At 42.8% G+C, this 24,364-nt stretch overlaps 2 protein-coding genes and 1 long non-coding RNA gene across 9 annotated transcripts in view; 1 reads left to right on the top strand and 2 right to left on the bottom strand.

The window, feature by feature from the left end:
• HEMK1 (HemK methyltransferase family member 1) overlaps positions 1–1,679 on the bottom strand; it is a 47,956-nt gene extending 46,277 nt beyond the window's left edge. Inside the window, exon 1 of the mRNA XM_056525146.1 lies at positions 1,577–1,679. The gene's annotated coding sequence lies outside the window, so the exon portion shown is untranslated. The remainder of the gene's footprint in view (positions 1–1,576) is intronic.
• C6H3orf18 (chromosome 6 C3orf18 homolog) overlaps positions 1–24,364 on the top strand; it is a 44,457-nt gene that overhangs the window by 15,050 nt on the left and 5,043 nt on the right. For 3 of the 6 annotated variants that reach the window (XM_056525151.1, XM_056525152.1, XM_056525149.1), the window contains exons 4-5: positions 3,659–3,776; positions 7,621–7,729. In XM_056525151.1, coding sequence (XP_056381126.1) covers positions 3,659–3,776; positions 7,621–7,701 — 199 coding nt within the window. In that variant the 3' untranslated portion in view covers positions 7,702–7,729. Of the gene's footprint in view, positions 1–3,658; positions 3,777–7,620; positions 7,730–11,083; positions 11,667–24,364 lie in introns of those variants that run through there. The other 3 variants (XM_056525153.1, XM_056525147.1, XM_056525148.1) reach the window with 2 other exon arrangements.
• On the bottom strand, positions 7,706–11,084 carry LOC130276167 (uncharacterized). Of its 2 annotated transcripts, none has more exons than XR_008845033.1 (3): positions 9,013–11,084; positions 8,452–8,804; positions 7,706–8,093 (listed from the first exon to the last, which is right to left on the bottom strand). It is a non-coding gene; the product is annotated as an uncharacterized LOC130276167 (long non-coding RNA). The 2 variants fall into 2 exon arrangements; XR_008845034.1 differs by having other exon boundaries at positions 8,452–10,072; positions 10,145–11,084.

Raw genomic sequence — 24,364 nt, 5'->3', positions numbered from 1 at the left:
TCCAGCCATTTGAGACCACTTTTTTTGTTGTTTGCTTAGTGGGATTTGAACCCAAGGCCCCAGCACTGCAAGGCAGCAATGCTAACCACTGAGCCACCATGTTACCCTTAGCATTCATCTGCTATGCACGTTTGCTAAAATGGACAGAGATGTCAGCAGAGAGCACTGTGCTCGTGATGTCATCAGTGTTCCAAAAAGAAAGGAATTTCCTCTGTAGCATTCAGCAGCTAAGTACTGGAAGGATTAAGATTTTTTTAATAGAAGTAATTTACAAATATGTTTAACTTTCTGGCACCAGTTGATTTAAAAGAAAAAAGGTTTTCACCGGAGTACCCCTTTAAGTTGAACAATGATTCCATGACCAAAGCTGTAGAATATTTGCAGCATTGATTGGTCCTGTCTGCGCTGTATGAATAGTGTACATTGATTGGCTCTGCCTGCTTGGTACAGATGGGTCTTAGTGTTGATTGATTGACTGTGTCTGATCTGTTTGAAAGTTGTGTGATGTCGGATTGATTGGTGGTGTCTGCTCTGTGTATTCTGCTCGTGTCCCTGTATTGACTGGCAATGTACACTGTAACCTCACTGTAGGCATGAATGTTCTATGATCCTCTTAAAAGGGGTACTCCGCTGGAAATTTTTTTTTTTAAATCTACTGGTGCCAGAAAGATATGTAAATTATACAAAAAAGAAGGTTGCAGCAGCACTCTTAGTTAAAAAATGGAGGCTCTTAGTGCACTTTTTGATCAAAACGTGTCTCCCATCCACCATGCAGAGGTGGCCTCGGGTGTATTAGGTAGTTGTGCTGGCTATTTTTATTTTAGATTTGTAAATTACTTCTATTTAAAAATCTTAACCCTTCCATTACTTATCAGCTGCAGTATACTCCACAAAGTTCTTTTCTCTTTGAATTTCCTGACCACTGCTCTCTCTGCTGACACCTCTGTCTATTTTAGGAACTGTCCACAGCAGGAGCGGTTTGCTATGGGGATTTGCTCCAACTCTGGACAGTTCCTCAAATGGACAGAGGTGTCAGAAGAGAGCACTGTGGTCAGACAGAAAGGAAATTCGAACAGAATTTATGTGGAGCATACAGCAGCCGAAAGTACTGGAAGGATTAAGATTTTTTAAATAGAAGTAATTTACAAATCTATTTAACTTTCTGGCATCAGTTGATTTAAAAAAAAAAAATAATTTCAGCGGAGTATCCCTTTAAGACAACATCCGTGCTGGCCTCTATCTCTTTATTCTTACCGTTTCTTTGTCTTCTTCCTTGCATCATGTTAGTTGCATGTTGTTCTGTGCATTGTTTTCAGATTGTAACCCATGATCTAACTCTCTGTGCCACATTTCTAACATATTGTTAGTCAGCTTTGGACACACTTTTTACCGTTCATGTTTTTTCTAGTGTGTAGTTTTTGTGCATTTATTTTTTTATTCTGTACATCGTAGATTGAAGACATGAAAACTATGATGGAACACATATGGAATTAAAGCGAAACTGTCACCATTTTTGTACCCCCCCCAGACCTAAGCCATCATAGTATTGTTGATAATCATTGCAATGCAGTCATACCTTTTTGGCTGCAGGTTTCCATCTTTTATAAGCCAGAAAATCATATTTTTTCGGGTGGTCAGATAGGCGTTGCTGGGGGTTCGCAATGCGCCACCTATTCCCTGTATGTGAGCGCTGGTACCGCTGTGTGAGTGACACACAGATCCTCAGAGCAGGCGCCCCTGATATGCTTGATGTATGCGCCGGATTTACATCGCCGGCGTGAATCGTCAGAGCAAGCCGGAGACTCGCTGGGTAGTATTTCCGTCACTAGAGGCAGAGAGCTCCCTGACTCCAGCACTGCACTGACGCACTTGAGTGGATTACCTTGGTGATGTAAAGCCGGCACACAAATCAAACATATCAGGGGCGCATGCTCTGAGGACCTGTGTGTTACACCTATCCGACTTGCTGACTGCACGAAAAAAGGATTTTCTGGCTAATAAAAGATGGAAACGTGCAGCCAATGGTATGAATGCAGTGCAATGATTATCAACAATACTATGATGGTTTAGGTCTGGGGGTACAAAAATGGTGCACTTTAAGTAGTTAACAAAAGAAATGTTATCCCAGAATATGTTATATGTCCCTTTTTTCTTTGACGGCTTTGCACACTGTTTTTCGGTCAGATTCATAAGGTAGTCTCCTGGAACGGTTTTCACTATACAGGTGTTGTCAGGAGGTAGAGGATTGAAAAACATAGCTGATTTCTTCAGGAAAAAGCACCATACCTGTCCTCAGGTTGTGGGTGGTATTGCAGCTCGGTTCCGTTGAAGTGAATGAAACTGAATTGTAATACCACACACAACCTGAGGACAGGTGGGGTGCTGTTTTCATATTCCTGGATAAGTCCTTTCATTTGTAGAATTTCTTGCCTTTTATAATGCGTTTTAGAGCATTGTGTTGTGCAGAGGTAGTGTTGGTACACAGTTCCATACAGTATTTATCTCTATTTAACCCCTTAAGGACAATGGACATTAATAGGGTACATAATGTCCAGTACATGAAGCGACTGCAGGAGCTGTGATCACTTCATGCAGCCAGGAACCGCCAATAATTTTGGACATCAGCGATCATACTGATGCCTGCCATTAACCATTCAGCCTCCATTAACCCTTCCTGAAGCATAACTGGAGCTTAGTAAGGTTTATCAGACCACCCGCGGTATGACTGCAGACAAGATGGCGGCCAGAGATCCCCCTTACCTGCCTCCTACAGCTTTGCTGTCTTCTTCTCTGGTCTGCCTTTATACTGATCAAATAATAAAATAAAAATAAACATTTGATATAGTCGAGAGTGTAAATGTCCAAACTATTAAAATATAATTTTTAATGTTTCTATAAAAACTACAGATCACTGTTCTAATCTACGTTATGGCAAGAAGCACTCAGCTGAGTAAGGAGAAATGACAGCACATGATTACTTTGTGATATGAAGGTCAGTCAGGAAAATCCCCAGAACTTTGAAGGTTTTCATGTCTATACTTGACAATATCTTCAAACACGGTTATGAAATTTGGTCTACATGAGGTCCACACTGTTGGTGATACAGTCAAAATTCAAGGCCCACCAAACCAGCATCCTGCAGTGACCTGCCATCCCAGCTAGTTTCTATAGTGGGACCATTATTTGTATTGATTTGTCAAAACCTGTGCAGAGGAAAAGTGGGGCAATTGCCCATAGCAACCAATCAGATTAATTCTTTAGTTTTTAATAATGCCTCTGAAAAATTAGATATCTGGTTGCTATGGGAAACTGAAACAGGTTATGTAAGAGCTACTATTGTATGAATCTACAATGTAAAATAAATGAGCAAACATGGAATGAAAAGGTGTGTCCAAATTTTTTACTGGTACTTTACATACCAAAGGGATAAAAATCAGATCTACAGCCCATAGAAACCATGCACGTTACATAAATCCTTCACTTGTGACATCACAATCTGACGATTTTTTTGTTGCTATACATATACACGGCTCTGTGCATCCTGGGCCAGTTTAGTCAATACTCCTAAGTCTAAGTCTCTGTCCCTTTCGGTTTCTTTACATATGTTTGGTGTTGCATAGTTACCCCCTTTGTCTGAATCCCCCTCTTTCTGTGTCAGGCTGGAGAAACTCCGCCATCAGCTGATGCCCATGTATAATTTTGACCCAGCCGAGGAGCAGGAAGATTTGGAGCAAGAACTATTGGAACCAAACAGAGATCTGCAACCCCAGGGAAAGGTGAGGGCGTCCGCCATACAGAGCGGTGAGTGTGTTATGGGGGATCCATCACCTGCATGCAGGGGAGCAGAGGAAGAACTGGAAACTTGTGGCAAGTTTTTCCATCTCTCTTCCTATGGTTGGAGAGATTTTTTGAATCCCCACAGGCTCCTGGGCCTGGTGTGACCACAACTTTTCTACCCCTGTAGTTTTTCCCATGCATGTGTGGGAGTAGACCCCACCAATGGCACCTGGACTGATTGAAACTGGAAACTGCAATGCTATTAAAGGGGTACTCCACTGCCCCAGCGTCTGGAACATTTTAGTTCTGAATGCTGGGTACGGGCTGCGGGGCTCATGACATCACGGTCACGCCCTCCTTGTGATGTCACATCACGCCCCCTCAATGCAAGTCTATGAGAGGGGGTGTGGCATGACATCACAAGGTGCGTGCCCGTGGTGCCACGACCCTCTCAGCCCACACCCAGCATTCAGAACTAAATGTTCTGGGCAGTGGAGTACCCCTTTAACATCCAGATATCCTTAGGGCTCCTTACACAGTGAAAATTCTCATTTTGCAGATGACTCCATAAGCTTTATTCACTTGTAATAAAAATGTTTTGTTGGTGGAAAGCTATAAATCTGTAGTATCTAATAAAACTAGGAGGTTACATGAAAGTTACTAAGGGACCAAGTCAGTACTGTACTACAATGTCCTCCATGCTGATGTTTCATGGGAAGTGTATGAAGAGATACAGGAGCAGGATAGATTTTTAGGTAATATCCACTAGCTCGGGAACAACAGAAAGTTAGAAATGAGGCCTGCAGAGCAGAAATCTAGTATACAAGTTAGATATTGGCCACAAATTGTGCTACTCCTCATAAACACACTTTTTATCCTGAAAAGTTGTGTGAAATTGTATTTTGTAATAAAGGATTAGAAGACAATTCTTAATACAGTGTCATATACACAAATCTGTGAAATCTTTCTTCTATGCAGCAGCGCCACCTGCTGTCTGTGGACATTTGCTGAAGGCCATGGAACCATAGTTTTAAAGTGTTATCCCACCTCTTAAAGGACCTCTTCTTCTATATAATATATATATATATATATATATATATATATATATATAATATATAGAGAGAATTATTTTTTTTTTAAACATGGCCAAGCTGCCTTTTAAAATAAAGCAAAAAAAAAACTATACCTACCTCTCTCTGTCCCCCCCCCTATAACCTCTGTTATCTCTACTCCCTGTCCTGTCTCTGTCGCACTCCACTCCCTGGTACTGGGGATCAATACATTAGAGTGCCGCTCAGCCAATCACTGGGCTGAGTGGCAATGTAACTTATTGGGACCCAACACCAGAAAGTGACGGGGGTATGTTCACACAGCAGAATTTACGCGCAAGAAGATTTCCGCACGAAAATTCCGCAGCAGCAGAGTCCCATTGATTTAAATGGGATTTTGCTACACTGTGCACACTCCAGAATTTCCACGCCAGCTGAGCGGCACTCTGATATCCTGGGCCCCAGCACCAGAAGGGGTAAGTAGTGGTGACCAGGAGCAGCGATACCGGAGGTTGGTGTTGGAGAGAAGTATAGTTCATTTTCACTGGACTATCCCTTCAAAATTGATGGCCTGCAGTTCACAGCTTGATATTGCAGTTTACTGTCCAACATTACTGCAGCTGGATTCATTCCCTTCAATTCAAATCCCATGATACATAGCCTTTTACTGCATTACATTGTGGGAGATGTCATTTTATTATTAGACTAAGGTGAATAGGGAAGACTTCACCCACAGTGCAGTATAGCTGAATATATTTGCTTATACCAGTGTTTCTCATGTACCCCCAACAGGTCATGTACAATGGTCCCTCAACTTACAATGACCTCAGGTTACAATATTTTCTGGACCATTGTAACTTGAAACCAAACTCAAGATAAAATGCTACGGACAGTCCAGATCTGTGAAATGTGTCAATGGCTGGAAGAACCGATCAGTCAGAATGGGCATTTCACTGAAGTGCATGCACTGACTGGCTGTCTGGTAGCGCCTACAAAAAGGAAGGTACTACATGTTCTGTACTGCCCTTTACCTGTGACAAGGTTAGCTCCATTTTACTTTTACTGTACATGATGCTGAAGGACCTCCTGTCCCGTATAAAGACAGTGATTAACAGCTCCCAGCAGCTCTTTCTTACTTTTACTTATTTACATATTTTTCTTTAATACTCTTTCCTATTTTTGAATTGCTAGATTTCCATAGAGTTATGGGCCGGCATTTATCATTGTAGGTGTAAGTGAAGCATTTTTTTGCACCTTTTTTTTGTGTGCTGGTAATGTGTAGGAACACCACATTTATTAAATGGTCAAAGAGCATCTGATAAATTTTGTGCAGGTCACATTTTCTAAAATTTCTCTCTTCACATACACCAAAAAACTACACCATGTCTGGGCTGGTGTAGTTTTAGAGACTTTTCAGTGGCTTTGCCCCTTTTTTTGTGCCTTTTCACAGAAAAGATGCAGTTGATAAATCCCTTCCATATCACGTGTATTGCCAAAATCAGTGGATTGCAACTCAAAATCAGCAGAAATTTGTAAACCAAAAGGTGCAAAAAAGGCTCAAATAAACCCTGCTGGCGCCTTTTTTGCGCCTTTTCTAGACACAAAAACCAGTCTAAAGGCAATGATAAAGGTCGGCCATGGTCACCATACAATGGTCATCCTGGAACCAATTTTTGTAACTTGAGGGACCGTATTCAGGATTTCCTTAGTCTTTCATAGGTGAAATGATTATCGTCAGTGCATCAGGCATCACAAGTGTTCTCTGTATAGGATATCCTTAAATCATGACCTGTTGGGGTACCTAAGAACTGGACTTGGTAAGCACTAGCTTAAAGGGGTACTCCACTGGCCAGCTTTCTGGCTGCATTCGAAACCTTTAGTTCCGAACCTGTGCACGCTCTGCGGGGATTGGCTACACCCCCTTGTGAAATCAGACCATGCCCCCTCAATGCAAGTCTATGGAAGGGGGTGTGGCAGCCGTCACTCTCCCTTCCATAGACTTGTATTGAGGGTGTGTGGCCGGACGTCATGAGAAGGGCCTGGCTGACTCCTGCAGAGCGTGCACAGGTTTGGAAATAAACGTTTCGAATGCAGCCAGAAGGCTGGCCAGTGAAGTACCATTTTAAACAGTAAAGGTTTCCTAGGAACACTTGTTCCCGATAATCGACCACCAATCAGCCAACAAATGAGAAAACACACATTCGGTGGCTGATCACATCTTTTGTGAGGACAATAAAATGAGTTATTGGCCGCACATTGTTCTGTGTAAAACAGGTGATGTGCACCCAAAAAAGGGCAGCACTATTGATGGAGCCTTGTGAAGTTTCTGTAAACTCAGGATTGGCGTTTGTTTCCTGGGGAAGCTTTACATGAAAGCTGAAAGGAAACCAGCAGACTTGTGAATGCAGCTCTGGATGTGACATCTCCGGATTAATCCAAGATAAGTAATGCTCTAGTCACATGGTATGCAATTCATTATAGGCTCTGTCTGGATTTCATTGTATTTATTTTGACAACACAACCCTCTGCCTCCAGTAGTGCTTGAGATACTTTGTGATTGTTTGGATCCTACTCCCTTGGCCTGTTTCTAGACTTTTTTATATCTTACATGTATCATCTGTGTACGGGAGAGTTAAAGACAGGGAGCGGGAGATCATCTGAGGTTCTGTGAATTCAACTTGCAGCTCCTTATCTGTGCTGTTTATCTATGTAAAGCACATAATCCGTGTTGTATGATAATTCCCATTGTGCCTGTTCTCTATGTGATCCCTTCTTTATCTGTCTTGTATTTCAGGTTCTGCTCACCAGCCTATGCCCTCTACAGAGACCAACCCGCTTGGTGTTTACTGACGTTGCCAATTCTATCAGCGCTTGAGGAAGGTTCTTGACATGTCCTGTAGGGGGTCAGTGTCACTATGACTCACCGTTTTGTCTGTCACCATGTCCTTAAGGGGAAGATCTTATCCTTCTTATTACCACTGTGGGGCCAAGTAATGTAAGGGTCAGCACATGGCACATGCTTACTACAGTTGTGCTGCATAGTAATACACAGAGGCCAGGGCATATATTATCTACCTATATAGGGCTAAGTATACATATCAACTTGAAAATTCCATATACCTCCTATTCTGTGGGATATTCCTGTATAGTAATATCCACTTCTGAGTAATCAAACTGTACTGTAAAACCATCATGCACAGACTTCTCCACCTGTACAGAAATGTCACCATGCACTCATAGTAAAATCCACCACACACAGTGCCCCATCTGTACGATAATATCCAAGACAGATAGTGCTTCATCTCCACAGAAGTACTAACCACACACACAGTGCCCCGCCTGTACAGTAATATACACCACACACACAGTGCCCCGCCTGTACAGTAATATACACCACACACACAGTGCCCCACCTGTACAGTAATATACACCACACACACAGTGCCCCGCCTGTACAGTAATATACACCACACACAGTGCCCCACCTGTACAGTAATATACACCACACACAGTACCCCACCTGTACAGTAATATACACCACACACAGTGCCCCGCCTGTACAGTAATATACACCACACACAGTGCCCCGCCTGTACAGTAATATACACTACACACAGTACCCCACCTGTACAGTAATATCCAAGACAGATGTGCCTAACCACACACACAGTGCCCCGCCTGTACAGTAATATACACCACACACAGTGCCCCGCCTGTACAGTAATATAAACCACACACAGTGCCCCGCCTGTACAGTAGTATACACCACACACAATGCCCCGCCTGTACGATAATATCCAAGACAGATAGTGCTTCATCTCCACAGAAGTACTAACCACACACACAGTGCCCCGCCTGTACAGTAATATACACCACACACAGTGCCCCACCTGTACGATAATACCCAAGACAGATGTGCCTAACCACACACACAGTGCCCCGCTTGTACAGTAATATACACCACACACAGTGCCCCGCCTGTACAGTAATATACACACACACAATGCCCCGCCTGTACAGTAATATACACACACACAGTGCCCCGCCTGTACAGTAATATACACCACACACAGTACCCCACCTGTACAGTAATATACACCACACACAGTGCCCTGCCTGTACAGTAATATACACCACACACAGTACCCCGCCTGTACAGTAATATACACCACACACAGTGCCCCACCTGTACAGTAATATACACCACACACAGTGCCCCGCCTGTACAGTAATATACACCACACACAGTACCCCACCTGTACAGTAATATCCAAGACAGATAGTGCTTCACCTCCACAGAAGTACTAACCACACACAGCGCTCCACCTGTACAGTAATATACACCACACATAGTGCCCCACCAGTACAGTAATATACACCACACACAGTGCCCCACCTGTACAGTAATATACACCACACACAGTGCCCCACCTGTACAGTAATATACACCACACACAGTGCCCCACCTGTACAGTAATATCCAAGACAGATAGTGCTTCACCTCCACAGAAGTACTAACCACACACAGCGCTCCACCTGTACAATAATATACACCACACATAGTGCCCCACCTGTACAGTAATATACACCACACACAGTGCCCCACCTGTACAGTAATATACACCACACACAGTGCCCCACCTGTACAGTAATATACACCACACACAGTGCCCCACCTGTACAGTAATATCCAAAACAGATAGTGCTTCACCTCCACAGAAGTACTAACCACACACAGCGCTCCACCTGTACAGTAATATACACCACACACAAAATTCCACCTCTGCAGTAATACCCACCACACGCAGAGCACTGTACCTGTATACTAGCATCCGCCACACAGAGCGTCCTGTACATTAATATGTCCAAGTTGTACAGTAATATTCACCACATACAGACCTCTGTGTAAAATAATATCCATGACACAGAAAGTGCTCCACCTATACTGTAACATCATCATGCACTCATATAGTAATATTCCCCACACCCCCCCACCTGTTTGAAAATACAGTATTTAAGTCACAGAGAGCGCTCCACCTGTACAGTAACATCCACCACACAGAGCGCTCCATCTGTACAGTAACACCCACCACACAGAGCGCTCCACTGTATAGTAACACCCACTACAGAGAGTGTTCCATCTGTACAGTAACACCCACTACACAGAGCGCGCCATCTGTACAGTAACACCCACTACACAGAGCGCTCCATCTGTAGAGTAACACCCACTACAGAGAGCGCTCCACCTGTACAGTAACACCCACCACACAGAGAGCGCTCCATCTGTACAGCAACAGCCACTACAGAGAGCGCTCCACTTATACAGTAACACCCACCACACAGAGCGCTCCACTGTACAGTAACACCCACTACAGAGTGTTCCATCTGTACAGTAACGCCCACCACACAGAGAGCTCCACTGTACAGTAACACCCACTACAGAGTGTTCCATCTGTACAGTAACACCCACCACACAGAGAGCTCCACTGTACAGGAACACCCACTACAGAGAGCGCTCGACCTGTACAGTAACACCCACTACACAGAGCGCTCCATCTGTACAGTAACGCCCACTACAGAGAGTGTTCCATCTGTACAGTAATACCCACTACACAGAGCGCTCCACCTGTACAGTAACACTCACCACACAGAGCACTCCACCTGTACAGTAACACCCACTACAGAGAGTGTTCACCTGTACAGTAACACCCACTACAGAGAGTGTTCCATCTGTACAGTAACACCCACTACAGAGAGCACTCCACCTGTACAGTAACACCCACTACAGAGAGCGCTCCACCTGTACAGTAACACCCACCACACAGAGAGCGCTCCATCTGTACAGTAACACCCATTACACAGAGCGCTCCATCTGTACAGCAACAGCCACTACAGAGAGTGCTCCACCTGTACAGTAACACTCACCACACAGAGCGCTCCACCTGTACAGTAACACCCACTACAGAGAGCGCTCCACCTGTACAGTAACACCCACCACACAGAGCGCTCCACCTGTACAGTAACAGTCACCACACAGAGCGCTCCACCTGTACAGTAACACTCACCACACAGAGCGCTCCACCTGTACAGTAACAGTCACCACACAGAGCGCTCCACCTGTACAGTAACACTCACCACACAGAGCGCTCCACCTGTACAGTAACACTCGCCACACAGAGCGCTCCACCTGTACAGTAACACTCACCACATAGAGCGCTCCACCCGTGTAGTAATGACCCATTTCTTTATTGGCACAGGCACTACAGGAATGGAGGTTATATATAAAGCTGGGCCCCTTGTTTTTCCTAGACTGGTGATCTCTGCTGATCTGTATCTTCATATACTGTATATATATATTCTGGCATCAGCATGGAAGCAATTGATACACTAGGAGCTGAACACATATAATATATTAAACTCTGCCCTTTTCTAGGAAAGTTGCACACAGTGTATTGGTGAGACTCTGCAACCCCCCAGCTGTGATGACACTGCTCCACAACTGCAGGACCCTCTCCTGTACATATGCCTTAACATCACTACAGTGCACATACAGGGCCCCAAAGGTTCTCATCCCTCCGTTGTTCTGCAGCAAAGCACAGACACAGTTTGCCTCACTTTTTGTGTAAGTCAAGCCTTTTGGTTTTGGACACCCTGCATTGGAGGCCGAGCTGTTTAACTCCTCAGTTACTGCAGGGTTGACATCACATCCAGGCGACAATGCCATTTGACTATGGCAAATTCCCTGGCAGCGCCTTTTTGTACTGTTCTGTTGGCAGGATCATTATTTGATATTAGCTTGTTCGGATCTTTTGTGCTTCATTAAAATTTCTTCAGACCCTACGCATAGTAATGGGCAGTCTTGTGAATGATCAAATCAGCCTAGATGGGCTTCAGATCTCCCCAGTGTCTCCTACTGAAAAACGGAAGTCTCGCCATTAGGATATTAAGAGTCTGAGCAAGGCACAAAGAAACCACTCCGGTTGTCATAGGTTCACTGAGAGCACAGCATAATAAGAAAATGCTCTCCCTGCACATTACCCACAGACAGGGTCTTATGTTTGCTTTAATTTAAGATTCTGTTTCCAAACATAGGAGCAGATTAAATAAATGAATTGTGAAATACGCTGGTTCAACCTCTTTGTTTTAGTGTGGACCCAATTTGTCAGTCCATTGTGTACGAACACCAAAAATGAGGGTGATCCTTATGGAACATACTGGGTGGTAGCTGTATGGGATAGTGTTCATATAGTTCTCCCAGTAGAGAGTTTGCTTCAGTTGTTTCCAGCATGGACTCCACATTAAAGGGGTATCCAAGGAAAAAACACATTAAGGGTCTATTCACACGTACAGTATTCTGCGCAGATTTGATGCACAGGATTTCTAGCGGTGTTCAGGGGTATTCCAGGAACAACTCAACTTCAGCAGCTCATAAGTAGTGAAAGGATTGATTTTTTTTTTTTTTTTTATAGAAGTAATTTACAAATCTGTTTAACTTTCTGGAGCCAGTTGAGATATATAAAATATAAATATTAAAAAAGTTTTTTCCTGGATAACCCCTTTAAGAATTTTGACTAATGATACATTTTCCAGCCTTCTGACATAAAAACTATTTAAGTTTGCACGCATCTTTTTTTTCTTTTCTTTTTGCAGTGTCAAGTGCTAAGGATTAGCCTGGGCTTTACATATGGGTGGGATTTACTAAAACTGTCTTATTCCTAGACAGTGCAAACTTTAAAGAGTACCTGTCATTAAACCATATTTTTGAAAAAGAACTCCGATTTATATTCCCTAACTACTCCTAACATCCCTCCTTTCCTTAAAAAATTTTCCGAGCTTTAAAATACTCTGTATCATACCTTTTCCCCTTGCTCATTGTGTGAGCTCCCGGCAGGAGAAAGTGGGCGTTCCCCAACAGGCGCGACATCACTGAAGCCTGTGAGAGCTGTGCCTCGCCATGTCTCACATGCACTTCCTGAGTTTGGTCTCCTGCCAGGCCGGGAGGAGACCAAACTAACTGACTTGCAGCAGGGAACAGAACAGGGCCACCTAGTGGCCATTTTTTCAATCACATTAAAAACCTATAAAGGTTGAGAATTTTAATAGCAAGTAAATGGCAAAGTGTCTTACAATTACATAAGGAAGTACTGGAAGGGTTAAGATTTTTAAATCGAAGTAATTTACAAATCTGTTTAACTTTCTAGTACCAGTTCATTTGATAAAAAATAAATAAATAAAAAAAAATATTCTACCAGAGTACCCCTTTATGGTGGATGGACACCTTTTAGATTGACTTCAAAGGGTACCAGATTTCTCACCGTGGCCCAGGCTTATTGATAAATCTGGCACATCTGTAGACAGACTACTGTCGAGCTTTAGTTTACAACAACTAATTTTCTTACTTCAGGCAAAGATAAAGCACCAGAATTTTGGAGCATGGCTTGGCATATTCGGCTATGCTCTATTTAACCCACGCCTTACCAGTTTTGCACCAGTATATGGTACCTTAGCGTCCAACAAGGTGCAGTTTTCTGTTCTTTTGACACTTGCAGCATAACAAATGTCTTAATTGTTGTGTGCCAAAAGTTTGGTTCATATTGGGGGAGATTTATCAAAACCTGTGCAGAGGAAGAGTGGTGCAGTTGCCCATAGCAACCAATCAGATCGCTTCTTTCATTTTCCACAGGCCTCTAAAGAGGCCTGTGGAAAATGAAAGAAGCAATCTGATTGGTTGCTATGGGCAACTGCACCACTCTTCCTCTGCACAGGTTTTGATAAATCTTCCCCCATTGAGCCATAATTTAATGTGGACCATAGTTGGTCAATACTTTTTGCCAAAACGGAAAGACGAACTGACACAGAATAAAACTATAATGGAAAGATTTGCCCACATCTGGTTTTGGCTAAAATTACTGCTCAAAATGCTTTGTGTGATCCCAGCTTTAGGGTTAGACATCTGCAGCATTGCTAAAACCACTACAAACAAGCAGAAGTGGGAGAGTAGTCAACAATTGTTGGGCCCATTACAGTTATGATAGTTCCACATAGACGTATTTTGTTTTTCTCCTAGAAGCACTCACAGCTGTGCCTCTATGGGGAACACATTGTATTATTCAGCATAAGATGGAGCAGGCTGCTTATTGCAAAATATACTGTACTTGCGGAAAACATTCCTGCCAAATACCAGATAACATTGCCTCCATGTTCTGCTTCTCTTCCATACAGTGTGAATACAGAGCCAACACACACACACATGAAGTCTGCATCTCTCCTCTGGTGGATGTTCTAATAGGAGACACTACTTTATACAGTGTATGTATATATGTGTATATATATATATATATATATATATATATATATATATATACATTGGATCCTTACAATCGTATGTAACTAGGAACAACATGTGACAATCAGGAGACATGGCTGTGCTGGGTACTTCATGAGTCGTATCGTACTCTCTCCTGCTCACTTTTCTCAAGCACCCTTCATGCCACTCACAAGCTTTCTTTAAAGGGGTACTCTGGTGGAAAACTTTATTTATTATAATAATTTTTTTTTTTATGAACTGGTGCCAGAAAGTTAAACAGATTTGTAAATTACTTCTATTTAAAAATCTTAATCCTTCCAGTACTTATTAGCAGTTGTATGCTACAGAGGAAATTCTTTTCTTTTTGAATTTCTTTTTTGTCTTGTCCACAGTGCTCTCTGCAGACACCTCTGTCCGTGTCAAGAACTGTTCAGAGCAACATAGGTTTGCTATGGGGATTTTGTCCTGCTCTGGACAGTTCCTGATACGGACATCAGGTGTCAGCAGAGAGCACTGTGGACAAGACAAAAAAGAAATTCAAAAAGAAAAGAATTTCCTCTGTAGCAATCAGCTGCTAAGTACTGGAAGTTATTTACAAATCTGTTTAACTTTCTGGCACCAGTTGATTTAAAAAAAAAAATGTTTCCCACCTGGAGAACTCCTTTTTTAAGGGTGCGTTCACACGCTAGAAACTAGCTGCGGGAAACCCACTGTGAGTTATGCTACCATTCATTTGAATGGGTCCGCGAACAGTCCGTAAATCTGACACTGTTGCGGACTGTCTGTGGCCCCATTTAAATCAGTGGTAGCGTAACTCCCAGCAGGATTCCTGCAGCGGGAAACCCGCTTCTAGTAATAGCGTGTGAACGCACCCTAAAGAGGTTCCCCAGTTCAGGAAATATTTACCCTGTTTGGGAGTTTTGAGTTAAAGGGGTTATCCACCATAAGGTGATTTTAGTACGTACCTGGCAGACAGTAATAAACATGCTTAGGAAGGATCTGCGCTTGTCTTGGGGATGAATGGCTATGGTATTTCCTGTTTGACTTTTCTTTTTTTGACTACAAATCCCACAATTCCATTGTCCTCCCTCCCACACATCAGCCACCCCACCCATTGAAACATAAATGAGCTGCAGACCTGATGTTTTCAATCAGGGTGCCTACAACTGTTGCATTAGTTGCAGATTGATCCCTCCACCCATTGAAGCAGACAGGCTCCCTGTCATCAGCTGACTAGTGAGTCAGGTCTCGGCCGCATTGCAAGCTGGGAAATATCTAAGACAACAGTCATTTTGTATGCTGGTAAAAATAAATATTGGAGTGAAAATCACAGAAGAATTGTGAGAAAACCATCACACACAGGTACAGACACTATATTATGAACTACACTAACTTTACAGCCCCTGGAGCATAGTCAAATAAAAAAAATTCCTGGAATACCCCTTTAATAGTGGGCACCCTCTATTCATGATCCTCATCTCTTGGCCAGAGCAGAGAACAGCTATAAAGATCGCCTCATACACTGGAGGACCTGTCCTATCCTACCCTGCATCACACAGACAACCCGTCGATTTGAAAAGGTAGTGTGTAATGCTTTATGTAACCTGTGGTGGCGCTGCAGGGAATTTCAACCGAAACTGCTAGGTTTCTTAACAGATTATAGCTGATGCCTGTGGTCCCAGCCGCAGGACACTTTCTGATCACCTGTGGTCACGTGGTGTATTCAACCAGAGGGGGAAAAATATTCTGCAATATGTAGCAGAAATTCCACGCAGTTATGTGGGGCCAGTTGGCATCCTGTATCTCTTATGTGCACTCAGAATAAATGACATGTGACTGGCACTGGCATATTTCAGAAGTACACACTGAAATACAGTGTTTCCCAACTAGGGGGCCTCCAGCTGTTGTAAAACTACAACTCCCAGCATGCCTGGACAGCCGAAGGCTGTCCGGGCATTCTGGGAGTTGTAGTTTTACAACAGCTGGAGGCACCCTAGTTGGAAAACACTTCTCTAGACCATTGCACATGTTTTTTGGTGCGTATTTTTGCACACTTTATGCTCCAAAATGCAGTATGCTCCAGCAAACCCAGCCTAACAAGTTAAATGTTTGTCCAAATCGATGAACATCTTTAAATGTCAGTGGAGCATTTGGTATATTGTTGTGTTAGTGCGGACACTCTGCTGACGTGATTATTGGGGACACTATATTCATATTTTTAATGGAAGCAGGGGCTATTTTCTCTTTAGAGATGAGACTAGAGATGAGCGAACTTACAGTAAATTCGTTTCGTCACGAACTTCTCGGCTCTGCAGTTGATGACTCTTCCTGCATAAATGAGTTCAGCTTTCAGGTGCTCCGGTGGGCTGGAAAAGGTGGATACAGTCCTAGGAAAGAGTCTCCTAGGACTGTATCCACCTTTTCCAGCCCACGGGAGCACCTGAAAGCTGAACTAATTTATGCAGGAAGAGTCATCAACTGCCGAGCCGAGAAGTTTGTGACGAATCGAATTTACTGTAAGTTCGCTCATCTCTAGTCCTGATCTTGGCCTTCGTTACAGTGATCCCTATAGCATTTCCTTGGGCTATGTACATTCATGCATCATAATGTGGATTGTTGGCTTGTGCAGTATCCACTGTAACCACCTGGTGGCAGTTTTGTCTCACGGTCATCCCCTCGTCTGTAGCAGGATTAATGTGCGCCACACACGTCTCTTGGTTGCAGTTGTTTTTCAAGTGTTGTGAGAGGCTTGACAGAGTGCAGTAAACTAGCTATTTCAAGATGGATGGTAGTTCGGAGTGCTCTTAAATTATGGCGCACCTGTCGCCTGCACGCCGCAAAGGCAGCTATATTGTGGGTCTAAACAATATTAAAAGAGCAACTTTGGCTACTGTGGCTTATGAGCCCTGGGGCAGGAATCACTCACACGGTGTAGATGATCTATAAAAAAAGAGGTTTTACTAAATCCATGTACTTTTTTTAATTAAAATTTTTTTTTTAAAGGGGTACTCCGGTGGAAAACGATTATTTTTTTTTTTTTTTTATCAACTGGTGCCAGAAAGTTAAACAGATTTGTAAATTACTTCTATTAAAAAATCTTAATCCTTCCAGTACTTATTAGCTGCTGAATACTACAGAGGAAATTATTTTCTTTTTGGAACACAGAGCTCTCTGCTGACATCATGAGCACAGTGCTCTCTGCTGACACCTCTGTCCATTTTAAGAACTGTCCAGAGTAGGAGAAAATCAACATAGCAAATATATGCTGCTCTGGACAGTTCCTAAAATGGACAGAGATGTCAGCAGAGAGCACTGTGTTCTAAAAAGAAAATAATTTCCTCTGTAGCATTCAGCAGCTAATAAGTACTGGGAGGATTAAGATTTTTTTTAATAGAAGTAAATTACAAATCTGTTTAACTTTCTGGCACCAGTTGATTTAAAAAATAAATAAATAAATAAATCCACCGGAGTACCCCTTTAAGCATTTAATAAAATCAATGTACTTTTTACCTAAATTTACCATAATGTATTTGGACAATGCACAGATATCATAGTCATCTTCCCTTTAAACACTTTACTCAGCAGGGGGCAACACTGAGCACAGGGTAATGTCCTGTATATTAGTTGACAATCATAGTGAGGAAGGCAAAGTAAAAGCTACTTTGGGCAGGTTCCTGCTGTATTATTATGGGGGCTACTCCTCCAGAACGATGCCAACCATAATCCACCCCGACACATTCTATAAAGGCGAAGATTTGCCGGTTGTATTAACTCTGAGCAGAATGTGACCAGTACCTTGTTTTGGGCTAGGGTAATACCGCATAGGCAAGATCACAATACTGCATTACAACATCTAATGACTATCATTCTAGTCACATTATGACCCATAGCCTGATGCAACTGCAACACGGCTGTTTCAAAGAACCAAATTAACTGGATGTTATACACGTCTTTCCCAGCATTAACCTGACTGTGACCTGTAGAGATGAGTGAACTTACAGTAATTCGATTCGTCACGAACTTCACGGCTCGGCAGTTGATGCCTTATCCTGCATACATTAGCTCAGCTTTCCGGTGCTCCGGTGGGCTGGAAAAGGTGAATACAGTCCTAGGAGAGAGTCTTCTAGGACTGTATCCACCTTTTCCAGCCCACCGGAGCACCGGAAAGCTGAGCTAATTTATGCAGGCTAAAGTCAGTAACTGCTGAGCCGAGAAGCTCGTGACAGATCGAATCACTGTAGGTGACCTGCTTGTGGCTTCACTGTTTTTTATTTTTTATTTTTTTGTCCTTTTTTGTACCATCAAATCATTACTCTTTTAAACTTTTGCAACAGAAAGTCACAAAAAAAACAAACAAACATGCTCATAAGGAACCTGTCACCAGTTTTATGCCCAAACTGCAGCATAGAGAGAAATTATAGTTTATAAAAGCCATCGGGACCTGAGTAACTAACTAATCACGGAAAGCAGTCTCCATGCCTGCTCTCTGCCCCTCCAGCGCTGAATGACGCATCTTTCCCTTTCTGTTTATAGAGAGAGATGCGTCATATATGGCCCGGCGGGGAGGGGGGGGGGGGGTTTGGGGGTAGGGACCGCCGGGACCTGCCCCAATGACTTTATATCTAGGTCCCAGCTGCATTTTTAAATTGCGACATTTCTGTCTCATTCAGGTTTTTTTCTGGCATTGTTTGGAAAACTGCCACTGTAGTTTTTGCGCAAAAGCCAAAAGTGTATTTAAAATGAATGGTAAAGATATTGGAAGGCCTTATACTTCTCCATCCTACTGGACCCACTTCTGACTTTGGCTAAAAAACTGCAATGGCAGTTTTCAAAACGCCAGAAAAAAACCTGTGGAAGCCTAGGCTTTAATTTGTGACAGGTTCCTTTTAAATGTTTTGCTTGTGCAACCTTAAGGCTAGGTTCAGGCTACGAAATCTCCGGGCAGAAAATTTATTTTCGAGCTCCGCCTGCGCCGACTGACTTAGTCGGTGCTAGGACCGCGCGGACACTGCAGTCTCCTATAGACTGCTATGTGTTCTGCTAGGATTTCCGCCTGAAGAAAGAGTAACCCCTTTCTTCAGGCAGAAATTTTCTAGCGGATTTTTCATCCGCATTTTCCGCTTCACAAATTCCGAAGTGTGAATTTGGGAACGAAAAACCATTCACTACACTATGCATTATAGTAAGCGGAATTTCTGCCGGTAATTTCAAAGCGAAAATTCCGTAGTCTGAACCTAGCCTAATAACTCAGGTCACCATGGCCTTATGCAGCCTTAGCCTTATCGATTAAAGAATTTAAAAAAAAAAGGGCGGGGGGGGGGGGGGGGTGGCCTAACCGGGACTAGAAAGCTGAATCGGAGATGGTGGCCATTGATTGGATATAATGCAGCATAGTTAGCAGGATTGACTCCAGGTATATGATGCTCTTGGGTAACAGTCGCAGCAGCTTACAGTTTATTCCACCTACCTTGACAAGCATGGCCCCCCAACCCTCAGGGCACAATCACATAATATAGGTGAATTTCTGCATTTGTATTATGGTCACAACTTTATGCCAAACCAACTGTGGGTCTAATGACTTGAACTATCAGCAATGCAGAGATCTGTTATGCTGCTGTTTTAGGTCATTAGACCTGCGGTCGGGCCAGGACTTGTAGAATTTCAGGCATATTACACTCATGTGAAATTGGCCTTATACTGAGGTGTAGTGCAGGATAGCGGTGCATGTTCTGTGCGAGGGGTTGGAGACGTCGCTGCACCTGAGACTTCATCCTCAGAGAAGCTCTAATTATTCCTCTCATTACATGTGACAAATGCTGAGGCCTCCTGTTGGCCTCTTATGAGATCCCGGGATAATTAGTTGTCATTAAATGTCACTAATTACATCTAGAACACTTTATTAAAGAGGACAGTCACATTGTCACTGGGGCGAAGGAGGGGGTCTCTCTCCTCACTGCTGGTCAGGAATAGGTTAATCTCTGTCAGAACATTCCCCTTGTTATTTTAATTTTCAAATTATGTTTCAGATGTCACAAGTGCCCGCTGCCCTGCCAGGGGGAATTATGGCCATCCAGACCCCCACCCCCGTCCAAGTTTCTTTATCACATTATCTACACTTAGGTTAATGCTGTACATCCCTTAAAGGGGTACGCCACTGGCCAGCGTTCGGAAGTAAATGTTCCGAATGCTGTTTTCGTGCTGCGGGGGTCGGCCACGTCCCTCGTGACATCACGGCCATGCCCCCTCAATGCAAGTCTATGGGAAGGGGCAGTCACGCCCCCTCCCATAGACTTGCATTGAGGGGGCATGGCCGTGATGTCACGAGGGACGTGACCGAACCCTGTAGCACGAGAAAAAGCATTCGGAACATTTATTTCTGAACGCTGGCCAGTGGAGTACCCCTTTAAGGAGGGAGGCAGGAGGGTACTGGTCGTATGTTCATGCCCCCAATCTATATATCTATCTATAAATGCTGGACAATTCTATCTTGGGATGATTCAACGCTGGGGTATGAACCTTCAAGGAGACCCAATTTAGGCCATATTCACACAGTTTTTTATATATATATATATATATATATATATATATATAGCTGAATTTTCAGGCTTATTTTTTTATCTTTTTGCATCTGGGATGTTTCTCCTCTTTTTTTTTTTTTTTTTTCTGATGGAATGATCCGCTGTTTTAGCAATTGCCCAAAAACTGCTTGTGATTGGGACATATTTTGGTCAGTTTATGGCCCAAAATACATCTTAAAAAATGTGCAAAACATCTGCTGAAGAAACAGCTGTGAAATGAATGTGAGTTTTCCCATTGGATGTATGGCCCAAAAAAGGTTAAAAACAGTGTGCGGAAATATAGCTCGTAGCACCCACACCTGTGATGTCATCTCTATCTCATCATCTGAACAGAGTAAGTTTGATGACATCATTTCACAAATACATCACGTCATAGCTCCTTTGTACTTCTTGCATTAGGGTTTTCTATGGATAATGGGCCTGGATAAAAACCTATCTCATCCTGGATCGCTCAGTCCTATGCTTTCCTCCCGTGTCGCCCTTCCTCATGTTCCATCACTCTTCTTCATTGGTCTCCATTAGAGATGAGCGAACTTACAGTAAATTCGATTCGTCACGAACTTCTCCGCTCGGCAGTTGATGACTCTTCCTGCATAAATTAGTTCAGCTTTCCGGTGCTCCATTAGGCTGGAAAAGGTGGATACAGTCCTAGGAGACTCTTTCCTAGGACTGTATCCACCTTTTCCAGCCCACCGGAGCACCTGAAAGCTGAACTAATTTATGCAGGAAAAGTCATCAACTGCCGAGCTGAGAAATTCGTGACGAATCAAATTTACTGTAAGTTCGCTCATCTCTAGTCTCCATCACTCTTCAGAAAGCTCCCACCTTCCACATTCAGACAAAAGCTACAGGAAATGTGCGGTAAAATTGCTGTTCTCTGTGTGCGGCGGCTGTGAGAGATGCATTTAACACTTAATCAAAATGGTTTGACAATGTAAAAATGAGGTTGCGAGATGTCATTATTTCTGCATAATGCTCCCCATCGTCCTGCATCCTGATTGTTTCTCTTTTTTTTTCTGGTTTCATTAGTTTTACTTGCAGTGCACATTGAACAGATTAGAATTTTTGATTATTTTAGGACATTTGTGACAATTCTCGATCAGTCCAGTTACTGATTTTCCATCGGACGTTGCATCCTGTTTTGAATCCATTGGCTGCGCCATCGTGCAACGTGCTCCGACTTCCTGCAAAGCTTCCAAATGACTGTTCCTTGTCACTTCCAATGTTCTCAATGCAAATGAAAGGTTAATTTTATTCAAAACAGTGGGATTTTATGTGCAGGCAAAAGACTCCACCTCTGGAATATTAATTTATCAGAAGCTGAGACTAATTGCATAATAATGAGGCTCAGCATCTTCTCCTGTCTGTCGAGAGGCAGATTTAGCAAGGAACACAGAGGTTCGGCATTTAATTCTGTAAACACGTTGTGGAGCAGTTCCAAAAAAAAAAAAAAATCACAGTGTACCCCCCCCCCCCACTCTTTTTACCACTGTTACCATATCACAGGACTTTTATATCATATCGCTCTCCGTACACCCCAAACTTCTCTACAGCACTGATCTTTATTCCAGGGGCCTATATTTGTGTGCTCATCTCGATCGTGAATAGAATGTCAGAATAATAGTAAAGACTGACACAAAGGTAGACCAAGAGAATAGAGAAAACAGGAGGGTTGCTCTAAAAACTTAGATCTGTAAACCATTCAGCGTCTATTAGTACAGTGATCCCTCAACTTACAATGGCCTCAACATACAATAGTTTCAACATACAATGGTCTATTCTGGACCATTGTATGTTGAAACCAGACTCAACATACAATGTACGGACAGTCCAGATCTGTGAAACTTGTCAATGGCTGGAAGAACTGACCAATCAGAATGGGCATTCACTCATAAAACCCCTGTATTACTGAAGTGTATGCACTGACTGGTGTCTGGTAGTGCCCCCTACAGTACAGGGAGGTATTACATGTTCTGTACTCTTTACCTGTCCCAGGGTTACCTGCACCTTTGGACACCAGGTGAGGGTGATTCCATGTTACTTTTTGGGACACTTTGTGTACTGTACAGGACCCCAATGAAGCTCCTGTCCTCTACTTAGACCAGTGTTTTCCCAAGCACGATACCCCCAGCTGTTGTAAAACTACAACTCTCAGCATGCCCGGACAGCCTTTGGCTGTCTGGGCATGCTGGGAGTTGTAGTTTTGCAACAGCTGGAGGCTCCCTGCTTGGGAAACACTGAAATAGACAGTGATTACAGCTCCCAGCAGATCTTTCTTACTTTTATATGGACTTGCTTTATCTATATTAGTTATCTACTTTATTTTTCTTTAATTCTCACTTTTTCCTAATTTCGGATGACATTTTGGTGCCTTTAGAACCAATTACCAGGTTTCCATAGGGTTATGGTCTCAACATACAATAGTTTCAACATACAATGGTCGTCCTGGAACCGATTAATATTGTAACTTGAGGGACCACTGTACTTTCATAACAGGACGATGTAGAATGTACAGTCTAAGCAGCGCCCCATATCAACCAAGGGCCATATTTAACCAAGGGGTCCCGATATGACTATCCCTAGTGTGCAGTGAATTCATATTGTGTCTTCTCTTGCTCTGGGTTCAGTATATAGCAGGGGTCATCGGCAGCAGCCATGGCTGGTATCAATACATGTTATAGGGTTTTTGCCCATCACAACCGCCTTGTAAGAATAGAACTGTGATTGCAATGATAGGACTACTCCGCATCCCCCTCGACTCAAAGTGTATTTTCCATACTCATTTACACTGCTAATTTTAACCTACGGCTGCATAGTCCATCAGTGCTCTCTGTCCTGCTGCGAAGATAGCTATGAAAACTGTGAGCCCAGTTCTCAGAAATCTGCACTGAAAGCCGAGCGAAATAATCACCCCCTCCATAGGCAGTGATGAGGGTCTTCACAGACACTGTCTGACTATTCAGCTGTGTTTGCATCAGTGTCATCTTCATTCTAGGCCAAAACAGGACTAGTCAAATTAAGATATGCAAGTGAATGCGTGTGCTGTCAGTGAATGTAATAAATGTTCAGTCCTTTGGACCAACTCCAACCCCATCAAAAGCTTAACCCCTTAAGGACTGTTTTTTTTTTCCGTTTTTACACTTTCGTTTTTTCCTCCTTACCTTTTAAAAAATGATAACTCTTTCAGTTTAGCACCTAAAAATCCATATGATGGCTTATTTTTTGCACCACCAATTCTACTTTGTAATGACGTCAGTCATTTTAACCAAAAATCTACGGCAGAACGGAAAAAAAAATCATTGTGCAACAAAATTGAAGAAAAAAAACGCCATTTTGTAAGACTTTGGGCCTTCCGTTTCTACACAGTACATTTTTTGGTAAAAATGACACCTTCTCTTCATTCTGTAGGTCCATACGATTAAAATGATACCCTACTTATATAGTTTTGATTTTGTATTACTTCTGAAAAAAATCATAACTACATTCAGGAAAATGTATATGTTTAAAATTTTTCATTTTCTGACCCCTATAACTTTTTTAAATTTTTCTGCGTATGGGGCAGTATGAGGGCTCATTTTTTGCGCCGTGATCTGACGTTTTTAGTGGTACCATTTTAGTATTGATCGGACTTATTTATCATGATATAAAATTAT

The sequence above is a fragment of the Hyla sarda genome, chromosome 6 (genome assembly GCF_029499605.1).
Source record: "Hyla sarda isolate aHylSar1 chromosome 6, aHylSar1.hap1, whole genome shotgun sequence".
Lineage (NCBI taxonomy): Eukaryota > Metazoa > Chordata > Amphibia > Anura > Hylidae > Hyla > Hyla sarda.
Note: the sequence above shows the minus strand (reverse complement) of the source record. Positions and strands in the feature narration are given on the sequence as shown.